General features: G+C 45.9%; 2 protein-coding genes across 12 annotated transcripts in view; one reads left to right on the plus strand and one right to left on the minus strand.

Moving 5' to 3' along the window:
* The first annotated feature begins 945 nt into the window (after window positions 1-945).
* TACR2 (tachykinin receptor 2) lies at window positions 946-10,695 on the plus strand. The gene is made up of 5 exons (XM_074924323.1): window positions 946-1,349; window positions 4,814-5,008; window positions 8,223-8,379; window positions 9,008-9,204; window positions 10,500-10,695. The coding sequence occupies exons 1-5, from the start codon at window positions 946-948 to the stop codon at window positions 10,693-10,695; spliced, it is 1,149 nt and encodes a 382-aa protein (XP_074780424.1).
* Window positions 10,696-13,167: 2,472 nt separating this feature from the next.
* The window catches only part of LOC141968932 (hexokinase-1), a 48,903-nt gene continuing 42,025 nt past the window's right edge, over window positions 13,168-20,045 (minus strand). For 8 of the 11 annotated variants that reach the window (XM_074924194.1, XM_074924201.1, XM_074924202.1 and 5 more), the window contains 3 exons: window positions 18,069-18,224; window positions 17,124-17,357; window positions 13,168-16,388 (listed from right to left, as the gene is read on the minus strand). In XM_074924194.1, the coding sequence (XP_074780295.1) occupies window positions 16,244-16,388; window positions 17,124-17,357; window positions 18,069-18,224 (535 nt within the window). In that variant the 3' untranslated portion in view covers window positions 13,168-16,243. The remainder of the gene's footprint in view (window positions 16,389-17,123; window positions 17,358-18,068; window positions 18,225-20,045) is intronic. The other 3 variants (XM_074924199.1, XM_074924203.1, XM_074924204.1) reach the window with 3 other exon arrangements.

Genomic DNA, 20,045 nt, shown 5'->3' on the forward strand with positions numbered 1-20,045 from the left:
AAAAATGCAGAGAAGCTTCCAAAGAGTTGCAGAGAGCAAGACTACCTTGCTAAAATTGTGGTGAATATATTTTGTTTCTTTCTTGCTATGAGAGCTGGCAGGGAGGCAGGGGAGGGTCCTGGAAATGCAGGGATTGTGGGACTGGTAAACCTGGAAAAGTAGTTACCCTTGCATTTAACCCTGAAAAATCCTGATATAGCAGCATGTCCATTTCAGAGGTTATTTTAAAACAAATGGAGAGGTGGGGAAAAAAAAAATTAAAGTTGTTTCAAGTACCACTTTGCCATGTTTCATTTGATGTCAAATTGGTTGTTTAGCTTTTGCCTGCAAGAGACTCCACCTCCTTTCAACGTCCCCTTAAACCCTGTAGAGAATTTATCCCAGTACGGCTCCTGCCTTGCACTTAACGGTTACACAGGCAAAGAAAATCAAATGTCCTCAGTCCTGCTGCAGAGATTCAGATACCTGGTGCCTTGGAAAACTGCTGCCCTGAAAAAGAAGGATTTCCACTTGGACTGAAGTGTTTTCTGGCTTGATACTTCCATTTATATTTTCTTGACCCTAAAAATAATCTAAAGGAAGACATTGCCAGTCAGTGACCTGGAAAACACCTTCCTTCCCTCCCCCCCCTTTTTTTTCCCTTCATTTTTTCTTCCTTTTTTAGAGGAAAAAGAAACTCAAGCGGGAGAGTTGTTCTTTACTTTTTGCTCTTCAGGCACAGGTTAAAATGCCAGGCAAGGAGGAGGCCCTCGATATCACTCATCTCCTCCTGGAACTGCATTGCATCACTTGGAAAACAGGACGAGCGGACATGAGACATGTCATCCCGATGTCTTTTTAACAGCACTTAGTCATATGCATGGGGATTCATAACACCAGCATCCACTGCAAGAAAATGAGCAGATGACAGAAGATTTTATTTTACACTTAGCCGAAGGAAAAACCATGAGCACATTTTCCATTTTAAATGCTAGCAACGTTTCGCAGGCTGATTCCCCGGAGGACAGTGGCAATTGGACGGCAGTAACCCAGTTTACCCAGCCGGGATGGCAAATTGCTTTGTGGGCTATCACCTATTCCTTCATCGTTATCACATCCATCGTTGGCAACATCACCATCATCTGGATTATTCTTGCGCACAGGAGAATGAGGACTGCTACCAATTACTTTATCGTTAATTTGGCTCTTTCGGATTTGCTGATGTCCACTTTCAATACCATCTTCAATTTTATTTACGCCAGTCACAACGTCTGGTATTTTGGCGAGGAATTCTGCAGGTTTCAGAACTGGTTCCCCATCACCGCAATGTTTGTGAGCATTTACTCCATGACAGCTGTGGCTGCAGAGAGGTAAGAGGTGAATGGAGAAGATAAGGTCCGAAACATCCACTGTAAGTGATAAAAAAATTACTGCAATACTTTGTGCAATTGGCTCCCACCTACCGTGTCAAGTGCCTTATCAGCAAAGTGGGAGGAGTGCCAGGCAAATAGACTATGGGGTTAGACGCTAGTTATGGCACGAAAGGAAAGCTTCTCTGTTTTATCCCTGATCTGAGTCACACCCAAATCTGTAATGAGTGGAAATGGATGGTATTTTATTGTTCCCATGTTACTGGTAATAAATTGTTTCCCAGTCATCCTGCAAACTTTTTTTTTTTTTAAACCACAAGAAGGACCCTTCATTTGGACAGAGCTGGAGCAATCTGAATACACTGCAGGATGCTGAAAGTATCAGCATCCACAATCCCAGTTGTGAGTCCAGCAAACCACCAGGAACAGAGGGAAGCAGATCAGAAATGGCAGAGTCTGCTCCAATAGTTCACAAGAATGACTTATTCCAAGAGGGAGGAAAGTAATTACAGTGATTTATTTATTTTTTTTTTACTTCTGAGGTAATTTGGTGTTTTTATAATCTCTTTTCCATATGCCAAGTCTCTTTTACTCAAGCTTAAATTTGTGGAGTCTGTATGTGTCTACAGCTCATTGTTTAGTAGCATGACACTGTTTTTCTTTTTACTAGAAAGTAGCCAAAAGTCCATGGGAATGTCCTCTCGTAAAGGCAATGGTATGTAAAAGAGGTAGAGGAGCTTAAACTCCCTTTTAGGCTATCTGCCCTCTTCCCTTCACCTTCCTGTCTTCCCCCCATTTCTCCCAATCACTCCCTAGTGCTGGGAACATGTGTAACTTCTTCATCCTATGTCCCTGCTGCAACCCCACGGTGAAGGTCTTCCCCCGGGCAGCCAAAACCTGTGTCCAGAAATACCCGGCAGCTCGTTATCAAGCCCTCCTGTTGACTTTGCCGTTTCCTTCAGGTTTCCTCCATTCCTTATCGGGCGCACATATCCAAGAAGGGCCCTTCCAGCTCCCTCGGGAGCAGAGCCAGCGTCCCTCGGGATCTATCCAAAAAGCATTGCTCTGTGAGTCACTGGGTTTGCTCTCATAACTCCCACCCCTGCTCACAGCTCAGGTCACCCCGGCACACCCAGGGAAGCAAGTGATCAAAGGACAAATCAAAGCAGATAAACAAACTAGCAGGAGAAAGGTGGCTTTGCCTGTGTGCATGTAACGCCTGCTGAAACCCACCCCGGAGCTGGGCGGTGGCCCCTGTGGTCCCTGGAAGGATCACCAGGAGGCACAGGGATGAGCGATGTGTTTATCAGCCTGCAGTTGTCCACATGAAAGCAAATCCCTATTTAGAAGCAATGCCAGCTCAGTTTTAGACTCAAATACTCTTTTGCTCTTCCTGGCTTTAAATCAAGGGTTGTTTGTAAATGCTATTTTATAAGTGTGGTCTGCCAAAGAGTTGTTTGGGGGTTTTTTTAAATAAATCCATTTCAGTCTGTCCTCATGTCTCCCTACTCTCGTTCTTTGGGGACTTCTAGTGAAAGTACCTATACAGCCAAAATCTCTTTAGTCACATGGCACAGATCAGAAAGAAAACTTGGCATCTCATTGCTAACCATATTTAGCTATTCTTTGCTTAACCTTAAAATAGATCTTGACACTGTCTCCTGGAAACTCGCAGCTTCCATTTATTGTTATGAGAACTTGTGTCCACTCAGGCTCTGTTGTTTAACTTCGATAAAACAATGTCTTTTGAAGCAGTTTATTGTAAGGAAGGAGGCTAAAAAGTGACAGCTCTGTACATCATCTTTGTCTGCCGTGGAAAAGGCCCTGACAATATTGCTTACCATTGGGTTTAGGATCATTCTGCTTCCCCGTTTCAAGCTGCTCTGTGTGCCAGAGCAGCTGTTTCGACTGCACGCTTTCCACAGCTCTCCAGGCAGAAATGTAGAACTATCAGCTCAAGTTTCATACTCCAGTTGACAAAGTTGCCTAGGCCCTCTCTGGAAAATGTACAAGGGTGTTTGAAATTCAGCTTGTTTTGTCTGCGTGGGACAAGGACTGGAGGAAAGGTGCTGGGAGCATGGTCCCAGCATCCTAGGGCATCACCAGGAGCGGGGCACGGAGAGAGGGCACAGGCAGTCCTGCCACACAGCAAGAGCAGCCAGCAGATCTTAGCAGATTCAGTAAATCTCCCAACTTGCAGGAGTTTGTCTAGGAGCACGCCTCGTCCCAGGGGTACATCCCTGCCTGAGTGGGAAATCCTCCACCCAGCAGCCCCATAATACCTCCAGTATCTGCAGCACAGGCTGCTGCAGCAGCACAGCAGCTGGCACCACTTACACCCGGGACTTGCTGTTCACCAAGACAGATTGTCCATTTGGGCACTTCTGCAGGTAAAATTGTGGAGAATATTCACCACTTGATTCCTCCCTGGCCAGATTAGACCATTGTATGATACTGCCTACGACGAGCTAAAGAAAAGCAAGGTGACATAAAAAATTTATAGCTAAATAAGGCTCTGCTGCCATGCAGCTCTGGCTTACTTACTGTGCTGTCTGTCCTGCAGCCACAGCCGGGCAGCCTGGCCAAGAGACTGCACAGTTTGTCAGATTTTCGATATGAAAACCAGGAGGCAATTGGCATTTTCCACTCTATTTTGCCTTTGTAACAACCATGACAAAGAGTACGGAAAGCATGACAAGAAATGCATAATTGATTAGGTACTCATTACGATACCATGCATTTCTACACAGGGAACTTAAAACCAGAGTGCCCGGGCTTGCAAGTAATCTAATAGTCAGATGTGCCGTGAGGGCTCCGAGCAGGTGTGGGATGGAAGGGTCAGCCTTTCCCTTCCACTGCAAGCACAGTGCTCAAGCATTTACAGGCAGAGGTGGATGGCACAAGACTTTTCCACAGCTGAGAATCAGCGGAGAAAAAGTCAGGGTAAAGGATACTCATGACCCCAGTCTGCTGTTGTGTTAATATGGGTCATCAGAGGAGACTGACATAATTAGGGGGAAACAGTCTTTGAGGGGGTTTTGGTAGAGGAAGGAGAAAAGGGCACGGTATTAAACAGTGCATAACTCTAAGCTAATACAAACAGTTCACAGCATGAAATTTCAGATTGAAAACATAAAGCATTTGAAAAATTAATTTTTTAAAAAAAAGAAAGAAAAATTCAAAGCAAGTGGAATAGTTGCGAAGACCATATGCAGAAGGCATAGATGACTGCTTCCACTCACCAGAAGCATCCGTCCACATGGATTTAACATATTCTGCCCTAAGACTTGCAGTCGTTCTCTTCAGAAAGGATTTACTCCTTCTAATTATTTATAGCCTGGAACCTACCAAAATGTCTCTATAAATAAAGCCCACTATACAGCCCTGGTGAGTTTTTACACTTGCTGTATTTGTTGTATAGTTTAACAATGCAACTGTAAAAGCATTACCTATTTTTCTTGCAGGTACGTGGCAATAATTCATCCCTTCAAGCCCAGGCTCTCTGCTGGAAGCACCAGAGTCATCATAGGGATAATCTGGCTGGTGGCATTTGGGCTCGCCTTCCCACAGTGCTTCTACGCCGAGATCATGACGGACAACGGAACGACGAAATGCATCGTTGTCTGGCCTGATGACGTCGGATCCAAGCACCAGCTCACGTAAGAGAAACGAGAAAACTCCCAATCTGTGTAAAAATTAACTAGGAAATTCATTTCATCTCTAAACTGTCGGCTACAGGCAGTACTGGGAGAGAGGGCAGGGGGGAAACCACACAGCAGGGGAATACGGGTGTGGGGCAGCCCATCTAAGCTCAGCTTAAGCCAGCTGTGCAAAAAGCTACTGGGTGATCTCAGCTCAGGGTAAAGAAGGGTGGTGTGCCATCCTTCCCTGCTTTGAAAACTGGTCATAAAATCTAGGATCCCTAGATACAGGGCTCAGTGGATTTAAGAGAAACCAGTACAAAAAGTCTCTAAAGCAATAAATCTTGGTTCCAAAGATTTTGGATTTTCTCCCTCCATCAGGCAGGAAGAAACTGGGTATGTTTAATGCTGAGAAGCCACATAATTAGCTAAAAATTATGCTGCTCTTGGGAAGGGGGTGGGGTGGGGAAAAGGAGCATGTTTCAAACATCCTAAGGTTTTATAGACTGACTTATCTGGGCACACATCTGCGTTCCCAAAAGCGCCTAACCCTCACAGCAATTTCCTCCTGCTTTAATGCAAGATTGTTCAGACAGATGAAACAAGCCATACCCCGCATTTAGGGGATCTGCTGTGATTAATCATTATTCAAAGCACATGATACACAGAGCAGTCTGAGAAATTTATCAAGGAAAACATATTTATACAGAGTAGTAATGAAAGAACTGCGGAAAAGGAACAAATGGATTAATGAAATGGAAACAATTTTTCAAACCAAACCCAAGTGCTAAGCTCCCCGTATCCATTCTTCGCTGTGAATCTTTTTGCCCAGCTCCATGCACCAGGGACATTTTTCCCTTCTCAGTCTTCATCTCTGGTGGACAGCTGGATGCCTCCTATGGTTAGTTATTACCAAACTGTTTTTCACACTAATACATGCCAAGTTCCAGGAGCTTTATATAAGTTTGGCCAAGTTGCAGCATATTCAGCCTCTGGCGGGGTCAGTGGTCCCCAGTCTCCAGAGTAACCGAAGAGCAAAGGGTAATATCAGGCTCACATCATGTTGGGTGATCTTCCTCCCAGGGCCCTTTGGTTGGCCCCATGGCACATGCTGGGGAACACAGTGTGCCAGGCTCCTGTCGACTGAGAAGGAGGGATAGCAGATAATCACCTGTATACAAGTCACCGATGACTATTTTCATTCGGATGAAAAGCGTAAGGTTTTATTTCTCCCGCATCCACGGTTTGGGAAGGATTGAAACAAGTTTCCCAGCATGCTGACAAAACTTCTGTGGGCTGGAAAGGCTGGTCCTGAATGTGGCAAGTAACAGGGCAAGCTCCTTCTGGGATCCCCAGCTGAAGGGCAGCAGCTCCCAAACACAGTACATCCCTTCACCAGCTCGATCTCCCTGGACAGCCTCAGATTTGCAGGTGTCAGTAGCTCTCCTAGAAGTTGGAAGCAGTGCTCCCCAGAAATCTTGAGTGATGGGACCTCTGTTGGGACAGATGCCTGCAGTACAGACCAGGGAGGAAAAGCCACGTGTGGCCATTCATGTGCTAGTCCAAATACCAAGGAAAAGAAATATTAAGAAACTCAAAAAAAAATCCCAAAGAAATGGAGAACTAGGTTCCTCTGTTGACTGGGGGTCCTCCAAATCCTTCACAGTTGAGTAAAACCAGCCTTGAAGATTTCTAGACTTCAGAACAAAGGAAATTTATTTTCAGCAGGAAAAATCTGTACAATTATGATAGAAACACATGGAAAAAAACCCAAATTATGCACTACTGTGACTGCCAGTGCCTTGAGAAATACTGGATATGAAGGGGCTAAATTTGTAGAAGTTTAATCAAAATAAAGAACCTTAGCCACACAGAGGATTTTTTTTCTGATGACAGGTTAACTTTGCAGCGAAGTAGCAAAACTACAAGACTAAGTTTCTTTTTGCCATGTGCTCAAGCTTAGGCTCTCAGCATCTCCTCTTCCTCCCAGGATGGGATCTCTAAAAGGGCTTTGCCGCGCTTCACACGCGGTATTAGACCTTCAGAAGAGGCACCGCTCTGAGGACAATTGGGAAGGGTGGAAAACAGGCAGGGACAAACTTGCCACATTGCGCGAATACAATATTTTTCTACACGCAGTCACTGCTTTGATATTTGCAACCACCCCAAGGAGCAAACACCACCAAGCGCCCCAACACCCATTTTGACAGCGCTCTGACCTCCTCGCTAATGCGGCGAGTAACTCCAGCGCGTTGTCACCCTGAGAAAGATCATCTGTGCCCAGCCTTTTGTGGTCATTGCCAGCAGCGTGTGCCAGAGCCCTCCCGCCTAATCCTAGTTTTTACACTGTTTATATTAATTTGACAGCTGCTGTAACTGAGTGAGCAGGTTGCTCCCTCCCCATAAATGGTGGTTGCTTAAAATAATCAAACCCCAGCATGGGGGAATCAGCAAAAACTTGTGGGGTAGCATGGAAAGCTCAAAAGGGCTGAGCTAAAATACAGCCAAAGGAGATGCCAACACTTTCAGCTGAAGCAGTAACAAGCAGCCTGTTGGTGATATAGAATTGTGTATGCACAATTAAAATAGGAATATTTAGAAAAAAATAAATAGAAAAACACAAATAAAAACAGTCAGCAACACAAACACCGCAAAGACTACCACTCGCTGCATGCTATAACCAGGCAATATTCCTTCCTTGCTATCTGAGGAGTCTCCCCTGATGACTCTGTGCACCCTGTTAGCAGCCAGCTGTATTTTGCAGTCCATGATCCAGGTTTTTTCACTGTTGCCAAATTAAGCTGTGGGCACTATTACATTCGTCAAGTTACGCCGTACTTTTCAGAATATTCTTTTCCCATATCTGTGATTTAAAGGTTTGTATTTTTACAGTCACAAGTCTCAGATGTCTCTCTCTCTTGACTGCAGTGTGATAGCAAAGTTCAGCGCACGCGGTCATGGACTGTAACTCTCTGATAAAAGTTAAATGATATTACTCCCTCTTGAAAGAGCAGTGAACCCAGTCCAAGGACTAATCATCACAACACAAGAGAGATGAGCTTTTGCTGTTTACAGACATCCCTGTAACGATGTTTGTAGGCAAAATTTCTGCTCTTTATGCTTTGGGGTTGAAGTTAATGGGAGCCAGACGTACATGTCCAAAAGACAATTTCTGAAAGCGCCCTTCAAGAGACATACTGACTATGAAAATGTGCTTCTTGTTCTTTTTCAGGTATCACATTGCAGTGATCGTGTTGATTTATTTACTGCCTTTAATGGTGATGTTTGTTGCATACAGCATTATAGGAATTACTCTGTGGAGCAGTGCAGTTCCAGGCAACCACCTTAACAGAGTCCGCTATGAACACCAAGTTAATGCCAAAAAAAAGGTCAGAAGTGAAACTTAAAAATAATTACCCTCAGCACACCAGCCCTGCTAGCTCCAATTCCAAAACGGAGCTTGCATTTGATACAAAATCTTGTGGGATTGGGCATGAAAGATTGACAAAATATTTTAGGCTGGAGATAAAGGACATCACCCAGCAAGTATGAAAAAAATGGTGAACGACATGCACCAGCCAGCCTCCAGGGAAGAAAGTCTCACATCTGTAGGCAGCGGGCCAGTTCCCAGCAGTCCTTAGAGAGTAAAGCCTGGTGTCCAGTGAATCTGCACGTCACAGGATAGACCAGGGAAAACTCTGGACAGGGTGGAGAGGTTTCATCATAACAGCAGTTACCACATTTCCCTACCACATCTCTCTGATGTAGCTGGAAGCAGTTCCTCTGCAGAAAGTCCACTCAGTGCACTGGGAAACGATTTGCTCTAACTCTCCCCCCGTTCCCAGTTTCCATCATCAGGGCTGGCTTCCTTGCCATAACAGCCCAGGTCTACACACCATACAGAGTGCTCAGTAGGGCAAAACAGACCCCAGAAAAAAGCAGCACTGCCCATTCCCCCAGCAAGCTCAGATGATCGCCTGGGAACCCAGGAATAACATACTGGTTTTGTCTTCCTAGTTTGTGAAGACCATGGTGGTAGTTGTGATAATTTTTGCTGTCTGCTGGCTGCCCTATCACATATACTTCATCCTGGGGAGCTTCAAGGAAGACATCTACCAGCAGAAGTACATTCAGCAGGTTTATCTTGCAATCTTTCTCCTTGCCATGAGTTCGACAATGTACAACCCCATCATATACTGCTGTCTTAACCAAAGGTGAGTAGCATGCACATGTGTGCAGAGAGAAAACAAAAATCTCAGCCTGAGAAAGCATAAATCTCTGGAGGTGAGAACAACTCTGATTTTTCAACTGCAGTCCATAGGCTGAGCAGGAAAGTTAATTTATACTCTGTTAATAATGTGAGATGAGTCACGCTCTGCGAGTCAGATTTTAACTCAACCCTTAAAATTTTCTGCCTCTATCCTGGATAGAGTGCAAGCAGCAGGCGTATGATCAGTGCAGCCACATTTGCACCCATTCCCACACGCAGACTACCTTATTTCCAAGGAAAGAGGAAGGAATCTGTAATCCCTGCAAAGCATCTGCTGACCTAATGCTGCGCTGGCTCGGCCACCACCACCCACCCCAGCACAGCCCTGAGCCCCCCCCCGCAGACACTGGGAAGTAGGAGCAGCCCACGGGGGACTACGGAGAGTCCTGCCTGGGCACGCTGACATGAGTGAGCAGCTGGGAGAGCACAAACCCCATCGTGCCAAGAGATGTCCCTCTTGCTCTGCGCTGAGAACGGGCTGCACTCGGGACGCTGGTGTGGCAGGACGCTGAGTGTGGGGAGCTGCTCTGGCTGCCCTGCAGTTCTTCATGCCAAACCCTGCCTGCACATCCCGCTGCCAAACTTCTCCCTAACCCGCATCTCTCTTCAGCCTAGCTGCGTGCTGAGCCGAGCTTTAAGGGTATGGGCACACCTCCTCCAGCACCTCCAGTGCCGTTTCACTGGGACTCCACCAGCAAAACGCCTAACTCCGGAGTGATGCTCGGAGGCTCACCCCCTGGGAGCATTTCAAACAGCATCCCTCCCGTAAGCTCCCAGAAGAAGGCAGTTTTGCAGCCCATTCAGCCAATCTGCATTTAATGTGAAACACCCAAACACATCCCCCTCTTCCTCTCTCAGAAAACAGAAAGTTTCCTCCTTTAATTATTCATGTTTTTTTAAAAAGCTTCCAGTGAGTAAACACATGTATTTTCCTCAGAATCTCTGCTTCTCACAAATGCTGTTATCAGCATGGTCAGCACCATCTACTGAGCACATCAAACATCCTGCCATTTCACTGATCTTAGATATTTATTTAAAATACATGGAAATCTGATCATAAACTCCTATTGCTTCTCTCTCCATGGTTTTATATATTTAGCTTTTCATCTCACTCCTTTCATTTCAACAGAAACTTTTCATTTCCATAGTAATTCAGAGGTAGAACCAAGTCATGCACCTGCTCTTTCTCTGTGCAATTAAAAAGGTCGTTTTACCATTTGATTTTTCATACATTTACAGGTTTCGTTCTGGCTTCAAATTAGCCTTCCGGTGGTGTCCGTGCATAAAAGCAACTGAGAAAGACAAACTTAAACTTACATCCCCATCTCTTTACCAGACAACCCACAGGAAGTCAAGAACAACAAGTTTCAACACAGAAACTCAATTGAATGAGAAAGAGAAGACATCATTTACCCTCACCCAGCAAACGCTTTGATTTTCTCCTCCCGGTTCTGGCTCCATCTTAATACACCATTTCAAGGCAGCAGATTTGTAGAAGCCTGAGGCAGGTCTTTTTTTTCTGGAGCAACTGTTTCCTACGGGACTTTTTCAGATGCCATCAGCATCAAAAGCAGTCTGCTTATATCCACGTAGGTCCAAATTTCACCCAGCTATGGATGCAAGTTCAGCCCTCCCTTACACCAACAACTGCAATACAGAACAGAGGAATTTTGCCCATGAGGTCAGAAAAGTAGCAAAGCAGACCTGAGGCAGTGCCCATCAGTAGAATATCAATTATTCTCTTCCAGATAGTGATCTCCTGCTTTCTGTTCCACCAAGACACTTAAATGTGGAAAAGAGGTGATGGAGCAGAAAATCTGGGGCACATCTGGCCCAGTTTGGATGGACCCTCAGGGCTGTGTGGGCAGCTAAGTTCCATGGCTCAGCAGACCCAAGGCAGACAAGACCGTGTGGAGCAGAGCTTGTTTACAATAAAGGCAAATACTAATGTATCGAGACTGAAAAGCCTGCCCTGAAAATTTCCTTAATTATGGAATTTTCATGCCTGTAATTTCACCAGCACCATGTCTCATTAGTTCAAAGCGAGGAACGGTTCCTTAAGATGCTGTCATTGCATGGATTTCTATAACCTTGTACCAAAATACGATGTCATTTTCCTATTAAACTGTGCCCAAGTGATTCCTCCAACTTCACACAGTTAATTGTGGTGCTTAATTCAGAAGCGAGGCTCTCTGAAGAGTCAGTAGCAAGGTGTGGGATGCTCACTGGCTTGGTCAGAGCTCATGGGTCTAATCTGAATCCATATCCTTTACCTCCTCTTAGACCTAACCACAGTCTGACCCATCGCTGCCTTTTCCCAGCTGGTCCCTTCATCTTCCCTTTACAGACTTACCCTATATTTATCATCACTGTTCTTCTCAGATGTGAAAATAAAGGCTGAAATACATCATCTTCAAAGCCTGAGGTTTTGCATGGGCAGGCATGCAAAACAGGAGAAGCTGAAATATAAACATTATATAAAAGTAATACAGCATTTAATACTAGTGTGGTAAGTAGCACCTCACATCACCTTCACCTTTCATGACAGGTTTGTATACGATACCACAGAGCCATACCTTAACATAAAAAATGCTCCTACAATGTCGACAAGATCCAGTTATTTGAAATATTCTCCTTTGCTCTGTGAAAGCAAAAGTAGGAAGAGTTGCAAGGCTTAGATTCTGCAGTAAATTCAGACTGAAGATTTGTGGCTTGAACTGAAAGAGTACTCAGGGATATGATTTTCCTAAGTCTGTTTCAATACGGGAAGCAACAGATGTATCTTCCTTCTCCACTTAATCTTCTTCACCTCCTTGGCTGCTGTGGAAAAGGATTATGTTAAACAGAGGCCCAACAAACTTGTCTCGCTAACGGGACAACAGAGCACAGTGCTGTATGCCCTTCTTAAAACATTCATTATTCTAAATCATTACGGCAGGTAGTTTCTAGTCTAGATATTATCTATCTGGCCCTCTTAACTGGCCAGCCTGCTCTCCCCGAGCCTGCACTGCTGGGGTGCACGCAGGGCAGAGGGAGAGCAGTAAGAAGCCTTTACAGACAGCCACCACCAAGTCTTTCTTCTGAAGAGATTCAAAACGATTTGGGAGGGATGTTCTGCAAGGCACACACCTCTGGGATCAGGTTAGAGGTTGCAAGACTCTCGCTCCAAGGAACTGAAGGACACCTACACACGGAGTTCACTATTTCACGTCCACAAGCTGTACCTCTCCCACGCCCAGACAAGTGATTGTAAGACCTTTAAATCCTGTGGCTTTCTAATGCAGGTCTTTTTAGACCAAACAGGCCTAGCTCGAGCAGCCCATCTTCCCCTCACACCTTAGCGGCCAGCCAGAGCCCATTTCAGATGCCCAAGTGTCACACACGTGCTGGCAGTGCCTCCCCTGTGCAGTCCCTGACAGGCACTGATGTTTTCTGGCAGTTCAAGGCACGTTTCTGACAATTCAAGACATGCCTCTCTCTTATTTGAGTGCAGAAAGCAGAGGATGGTTTCTTCAGGTTGCAAGCAAAACTCTCCATGCCCTGGAGGACTCACATTGCAGATCCTGAGAAGCTTCTCCACCAGAAACAGCAACAGTTTAGAAAGCAGAGACGCTCTGAGCCCTTGTTAGGTACTAGAAGAAAAGGCATGCCAAGGCAGACTGCATTATTTCCTGTGATATATGAGGTTACAGGAGCACCGTGCTCCATAGTAAATGCATGCAATTCTTCATATAAATATAGACATGATTAAATATCATGCAGCAGTAAAACACCTCCAGGTCAGCAATAAATTCCTCCTCTGCACAGTTACTCTGAGCAGCAACAGAGCCCCTGCAGTCAGTAAAGAAAAACATTTGAATAATCTCATTTTTATGGCAAAGGAACGAACAAAAAGCACAGACCGGGGTTCAGAAGTTCAGAAACACTTTATTTTGCCTTCTGCTATTTTCTTAAGAAAACAAAACAAAACAAAGTCTGCTTGTTTTAAAACCCATTCAAAAGGCTTCTGAGAGAACCCCCAGAGGAGTAAGGAGCGGATGACATTACAACAGTGGTATGCAAATGGTCTTTTCCCCAGGAAATATAAGATTTTTGTGTTCATTTTGCAGTAATTACAGCTTAACAATTAAGAGGACTATGATTTTATTCACCAAGCCTAAAAGCTTTAAGTAAGACATCTCAGTCATTGCTTGGATAACATTGGAGACATTTCTTCAGACAGTTATAGCTTGTGATTCACTTGGAACAGTTTCCTAGGGGTAAGAATTAATCTGGAAATGGAAATCCCACCAGGTCTCCCTTTGGAAAAAAACTGCTGTGTCTTATCGAGTACATCACCTATGGTCCACAGTAGGAAAAGTTGCGCTGTTAGAAACACAAACTCACTCCCTATTTGTTATGAGCTGGATCCAATAAACAAAACGACCTATGCCAGCATCTCCAAAATTCACAGTCACCCTGAGACCAAGTTTAACTTCCACTTCTTGTTCATCCTCTATCCTGCACTGAGCCTAGCCCTCAAATGCTGAAGAGCTCCAACCCCAGGTCCCCAGGCACGGCTCACACCACCCCTACAGCACTGCCAACGGCAGGCATAAGACTTGCAAATCTTCAAGCAATTAAAATGCAATGTGTCCCCTGTGCCCGAAAAGTTTCTCACCTTCTTCTGTCTCCTATTTGGGGTCATAGCTGCACATCAAGGGTGTCAGAGACTATTCAAGCTGTAACGTAAAATGGGTTATTGGAGAAGCACAACTTTAGTGTATGCAAAAGGGGCTTTCATACACAACTCCAACACAGGATGTGCAAACCAGAGTTGTATGAGCACCTGACACTGCGATTCTGCAAACGTTAACCCTATGCACACAGGGAGCTTACGGACTCTGACACGCACCAGACTTCAGCGGGGACACAGCGGCTGTAACGTATCCATCGCTGTGTATCTGGCAAAGCCTAATATAATCACACTGGCTTTGGGGCAGTGGGCTGAGGTTTTCCTGCACTACAGATCCCCCTGCATGAGACAGGGCATGAGATGCACCCGGACAAGCTACATGCCCCCTAAGATTTGGGCGTTGTCAGCTCTGTGCCTCTGCTGAACTACATTAGGAAACACGAGGCATGGGGACCTGGGTGAAATCCACCCTGTTTGAATCTGACCCCGAATGCCCGGGAATAAAAACACACACACAAAACACAGGCACCACTGGGATTAGGTTGCAGCTCTCCCTACACAATAGCTCTTCCCAAAGCACTAAGCCACCAGCCAACAGCACCTCTTCCAGAAAGAACCACTAAACACCAGTTAACGCACATCAAAAAAGTTTAATATTTTCACAAGTATCACGTAACACTAGTATCGGAGCTACTAGTGTGCAAAGTAAAAAGACTCTCTACCTTTGCAAAACCAGTTAGGCATGCAATTTTTCAGGTAGACACACACTTAAAGCTGCAATGACTGTTTGTGACTCACATGTTACTTTACAACACTCACTCACAGTGCACCATAATGCATATTGAAATGTTATCGATAGGTAGGGCAATCCAAATCTTAAGAGGAGTGGAATGAGGACAAAGAGGAGTAGCCTGCAAATTTCCATCTACTTTCTGCAGGAAAAGGCAGCAGGGAAAACCATGCAGACATCTCAAATTCATTTTTGGTGGAAGAGTGGGAATCAAGGACTACTGTGTGGTCTCCCTCTTTGCAGAAAGTGGCATGACATGCAAACGTTATTCAACATTTGCCTTCGTAACTGCTTCTCAATTTAAGTAATGCAACTGGTATGCAAATATAATAATGGCATCGACTCGACAGAGGACAGGATACACCAAGTGTATATGATCTTATTTGTTGCTTTAGTCCTTGGAATAAGCTGGGTCTGATTTTGGCTTTGTGGTTTGTTTAGTTTATGCACCCGGGTCCTCAAAGGCAAGATGAAAATCAAACCCTCATATTCCTTTCTGATCACTAACTGTAGCTGAGTGTTTGTGTTTCAAGTGGCTGCTTAGCAGTATTAAAGATTAAAGCTTTGTGTGGAAGCAAATACCCATTTAAGGCGAGAGACGGAAGTATAGACATCCGAGTGACACTGTCTAGCTGCAGATTCAGTAGAAGGGCAGCTGCAGTGCCCTGATCTAGACTAACAAGAAGAGATAGAAAATATTTTTTATAAGAACTCTTAAACAGAAGAATACAGCACAGCCCGTGGAGGGACCATAAATCTACTGATTTCCCAGGTCTGGAGATTTGGATTACCCCAATCACCAACCACTTTGTTTTACTCTTTAGGGATTTCTTGCCAAAACGTGACAGATTTCACCCAGTAACACAACACTATTCACAGAAGCAATGGGAAATACCAGTGGAACCAGATTTGTGGGACAAGGGCGTTTACTTTTACCATGACAAAACAGGCATCAAGAAAGCAAGTCGTATTGTCAAGTCCCACTATAGAGTTACGTGCGTGCACAGTGCTGACACACCATAATGTTTTCACAATCGCTTTAGACGAAACAACAGCAGGTAGATATGCAGGAGGGAACTGTTGCTTCCCCTTCACTAAAAGCATCAACACCCAGTCTGGTGGTCAGCGTGCTGGCAGTGCGCTTAACAGGGATGCTGCAAAGAACACATTTGGTACGATGCAACGGTAGCTCTCAACGCACATCACTTGGGGGCAATTTTGTCTCAGACAACAACCGATTTTTGACAGCTGCAGAAATTATAGACTGATTTTTCCATGACCTACAGATGGGGAAGGTACCAACAAGGTGAATAAGAAACATGCAGATTGGGGTCCAGAAACAGGAGATATTATTAACAGCACACATTCTATCTTGTATCCTATTTTTTATGTCATTAGTTGATTTTTTTTTTTTCCCCGATAAAGCAGTGAGTTCTGGGTTTTTACCAGTTCTGACTATGCAGTCGCTGCTTTATGAGAAAGTGCTCACAAGACAGAATCGGGGTGAGGAGGTGGAGTTCAGTTCTGCTCGGCATCGCGAAGCCTGCATCCCACCGCTGTGATGAGCGCTGCCCCTTTCCCGCTGCCGTCCTCCGACAGCAGGAAGGTCACGTCGCAGTTGGGTGCCAGCTCTTTGACCGTTTGGTGCATGATCCTTGAAAAGCTGTGAAAGGAAACAAGGGCAGTGGGTGAGGGAGGTCCCGCAGCACCTGCAGAGCGTAGCACTGCCACGGGCCTTTGTGGTGCTCCCCCTTTCACTGGGGAAAAGAACTAAAATGCTGGAAACTAGGGTGGGTTTGAAGACTTGGAGCAGTGGGAGTTAAAGGAAAAAAGCATTTGCATCCCGCCCCTGCCTCTCTGTCTACGTGTGGTTAACCTGGATTGCTAGTACCACAGCAAAGGGGAGAGGAGAGATGACATAGTTGTTTCCTCCCCATCCATCTCCCTCCAGGCACACCAGAGATGGGCACTAGTCCTCTCCTCCTCCTGGCGTCAATTCTTTTAGATTTCTGCCCTCTCCTGCCATTGCTTCGCAGCAGCCCATCTCCTGCGCACACTGAACAGAAACATCCTCCTCCAAAGAGGCACCAGGCACTTCAGCACTGCTCTGTCATCGCCTTTGCATAGCCAAGAGATCCTTCCCTTGCTGTGCCGTTTCCAACTTGTTCAGCAAGCTGCGTCCCCCTCAGTTTGTCACCGCCCCAAGAATCCTTCACAAGTCCTTCATGATCCTCTCATTGCCCTTTAGAAAGCCCTCACCACCTCTGATTAAGATTTCTTTTCCCTGGCTCGTATCCTGGCAAGTAAGAGAGACTAGTTTGGTGAGTCAAGAGAAAGGACGTACAAGCAACACGCTACAGACTGCAGGCAAACAGATGCTGAAAAGGTGAATACTCACTGTGGATGTAGTTTGTACAGAGTCCCATCCACACCAACCGTTATCTCCAGGTGCTCTAATCCTCTGTTCTCCCTAATTTTATCTACAACCGCAGCCATTCCAGCGCCGCACAACTGAGCTGCTCGCCTCGACACCGCTCCGCACACCGTCTTGACGATGATACTGTCATCGCAGGTGCTGTTGAGCCCCAGCTGCTGGAGGATGGCTCGCACCTGCAGCAAGGCTAACCTGTCACTGCACAAGCAGAAGAGCACAGTGTTAAAGGTTTTCCTCAGTCAAGCCACTGCCACAAACCCCACTGCACTGATGGCTGCCTCCACGCACCTGCACCAGGCAGCAGCCCTTCCTGCCAGCACAAGAGACCTCGAGGAATGCAAATTCCTTCACCCCAGCACCATGCTGCAGTGCAGGAGAGAGGCACAGGCAGCAAGGGAGGCTCCAAGTCCAGCTCTGCGTTGCCTCCCCTTCTCTTTTCTTACCAAAGGGCATTTCCAGAAAATATTTTGATGACCAGCTTGGGGTTTCCCCCCATAAAGACTCAACAAGCTTTGAGACTACTTTAAAATACAGAGTCTGAGCAATAAAGACACAAAAATATCCAGTGAAGAGGTGCTCATTCAGCTAATGTCCATTCAGTTCAACAATTATAGCTAGACACATACAGAAGTGGCACAGGAAAATGGCTTGATTTCCAAGCAAGCAAACAAAATTATACAGGAAGGGAATCCTTGACAGCCCTTCCCATGATTTAGCAGTAAGCATTGCTAGAATTTCAGATGATGTTGTAAAGAGTCCTTCTGCACATGCACAGGCTCTTACTGAAACCAAAATTATCTCTGGAGAACCAAGCAATGCTCTCCAGTTGTCCCTTCCTTCCAGCAGTGTCATCAGATGAGCGTTACCACACTGTTTCACCCTAAACAGCCTCCCGTGCAGTGCTCTTACCTCTCAATCTGAGAAAGGAACTTGGTTTCAAAAATATGTCTGGTCTTCAGCGTCTCTGAAATCTGACCTCTGAAGAGGAAGCCCCGTTTGGTGAAGTCGATCAAAATATTACGGACTATTTCCCCCAGGTACATCCCACTGATCATTTTCTCGTACCTGCAATGGAAGACAGTGTCACAGCTCAGAGGGATGCTGCTCACGTTTGCAAAGGCAGCACCACAGCCGCGTTACCAGCCAAGTGTCCTGCTGCACGCACTGGGGATGTGAAATACACAACCTGATTTACACAGAATGGCCATTTGCTAGAAAAATTGGGCAAGGAAATGCATGAAGACTCAGTGGGAAGCCTTGTGAGCCCATCTACAAACACTTCACCTGTTCCTCACTACCGTGTTCCCCCAGCCACACTGTTGTTAATGATGGCTGGTACTTCTCCCAGATGGAAGAAATTAAAACTTGTCACCGGAGAGCAGAACGGCGCCAAGATGAAAGACAAATTTGCTGTGCATGCCCCCATGATAGCCCTGAGTGGACACCGGGGAAAACTTGTCTCCACTACCCAATATTTGGGAGCCCTCTTGAAGCACGGCTAAGACCTTCAACAGAAAAAGCTCAGCGGCTCCATGCAGCAAAATGACAGGAAAACCACAAGGTACAGCCACTGCGAGTGCAGCATTTTAAGGGAGCCCTGTGCTGCAAAACCCTATGAAAGATAAAAGATGTGAAAAGGTACATCCAGCATGTTCACAGATCACTGACCTGTAAACTAGCAAGCTGGGGACAGGAATTGGGGGGGGGTGGTCCAGGGTTGGTTTATGCTTTTAGTTAACTCCAGCACCTGGCTTCCAGTAAGGAACCAGTTGTCCAAAAACCACAGGGAGGAACCAAGCTGTCTTGAACCCCTCTTGCCCCCCACTTTGCACACAGGACCCAAGTTTCCCACTTGCAGGCCTGCCCCCAGGCTAGAGAGGGGGAGTATTTTCCACCTGCAGACCTCTTCCCAGCACACGACAAGGAGCGGTCCACGAGCAATGCTCAGCACCGGCACAGGGCAGCCCAGTCCGCTTTGCACTTCTTCCCCTCCAGCATAATTCTGGTTTGAATGGAGCATTTTGGGGTCCATGAGCTGTGCCCTTACCAGTGAGAACTGAACACACTTCCATTTCTTGAAAAGTGCATTCGGAGACGCATCCTTTATTTCACCTCCTGAAGCTCTAAAGCAGGGGTTCTGCCCTGGATTGAGCAGAGCCCAGCGCACCATCTCCCTGGAAGCAGGCCACATAGTCCATTTAATACTGTGAGCTCTCTCAGGCTTGTACCCAGCAAGTGTCCTCCCGCTTGAGCGCCTAACTCTCTCTGGAATAAATTATTCCCCCTGGCAGTCTCCGCTACTGCCTTTGGCTACTTACTGCATGCCAGCTCTGCCGCTGCATCAGGCTTGCTCAGCATCTGCCTCGCTGGGTCTGTTTCAGCCCTAACTTCTAAAGAGCCTCTCAGGGGACCTGCCAACTTGTCTGCATCCCCCAGGTTTTCAGGCAAATTTACTCTAGTCACAAAATCTTTTTAAAAGCTCCCAGCATCAAAGCACTGCTGCAGAGAAATTATGAAAAACTATAGTCGGGGCATGCAGCAGTCTAGCCCAGTTTTATCAGTGCTGGGTACATCTCCTTGTCAGGCCTGTCTTGAATGGGACAGGGAAGCACTTGCCCAAACAAGAGCTGGACTGCCAAAAGGGGACCAACTGCCAGGCCCAAGAAAGGCAGGTCCTCTAATGTGACATATTCAATCCAGAAAGTTTCCTGAAATAAGAGCTGGCTGCAGCTGCTAGAAAGTTCCTGACTGCTTTACAGTGAGCAGCTCCAAGCTCCAGCCATGCAGGCTGGTCTAGGCTGAGCATTTCTAGCAGCAGAGCCCTCTACAAAGAGCTAAAAGAGATTAAACTGGGACCAAGAGCAAAAGACTGACAAGTCATCTTAA

This window comes from Athene noctua, chromosome 21 (genome assembly GCF_965140245.1).
Source record: "Athene noctua chromosome 21, bAthNoc1.hap1.1, whole genome shotgun sequence".
Classification (NCBI taxonomy): Eukaryota; Metazoa; Chordata; class Aves; order Strigiformes; family Strigidae; genus Athene; species Athene noctua.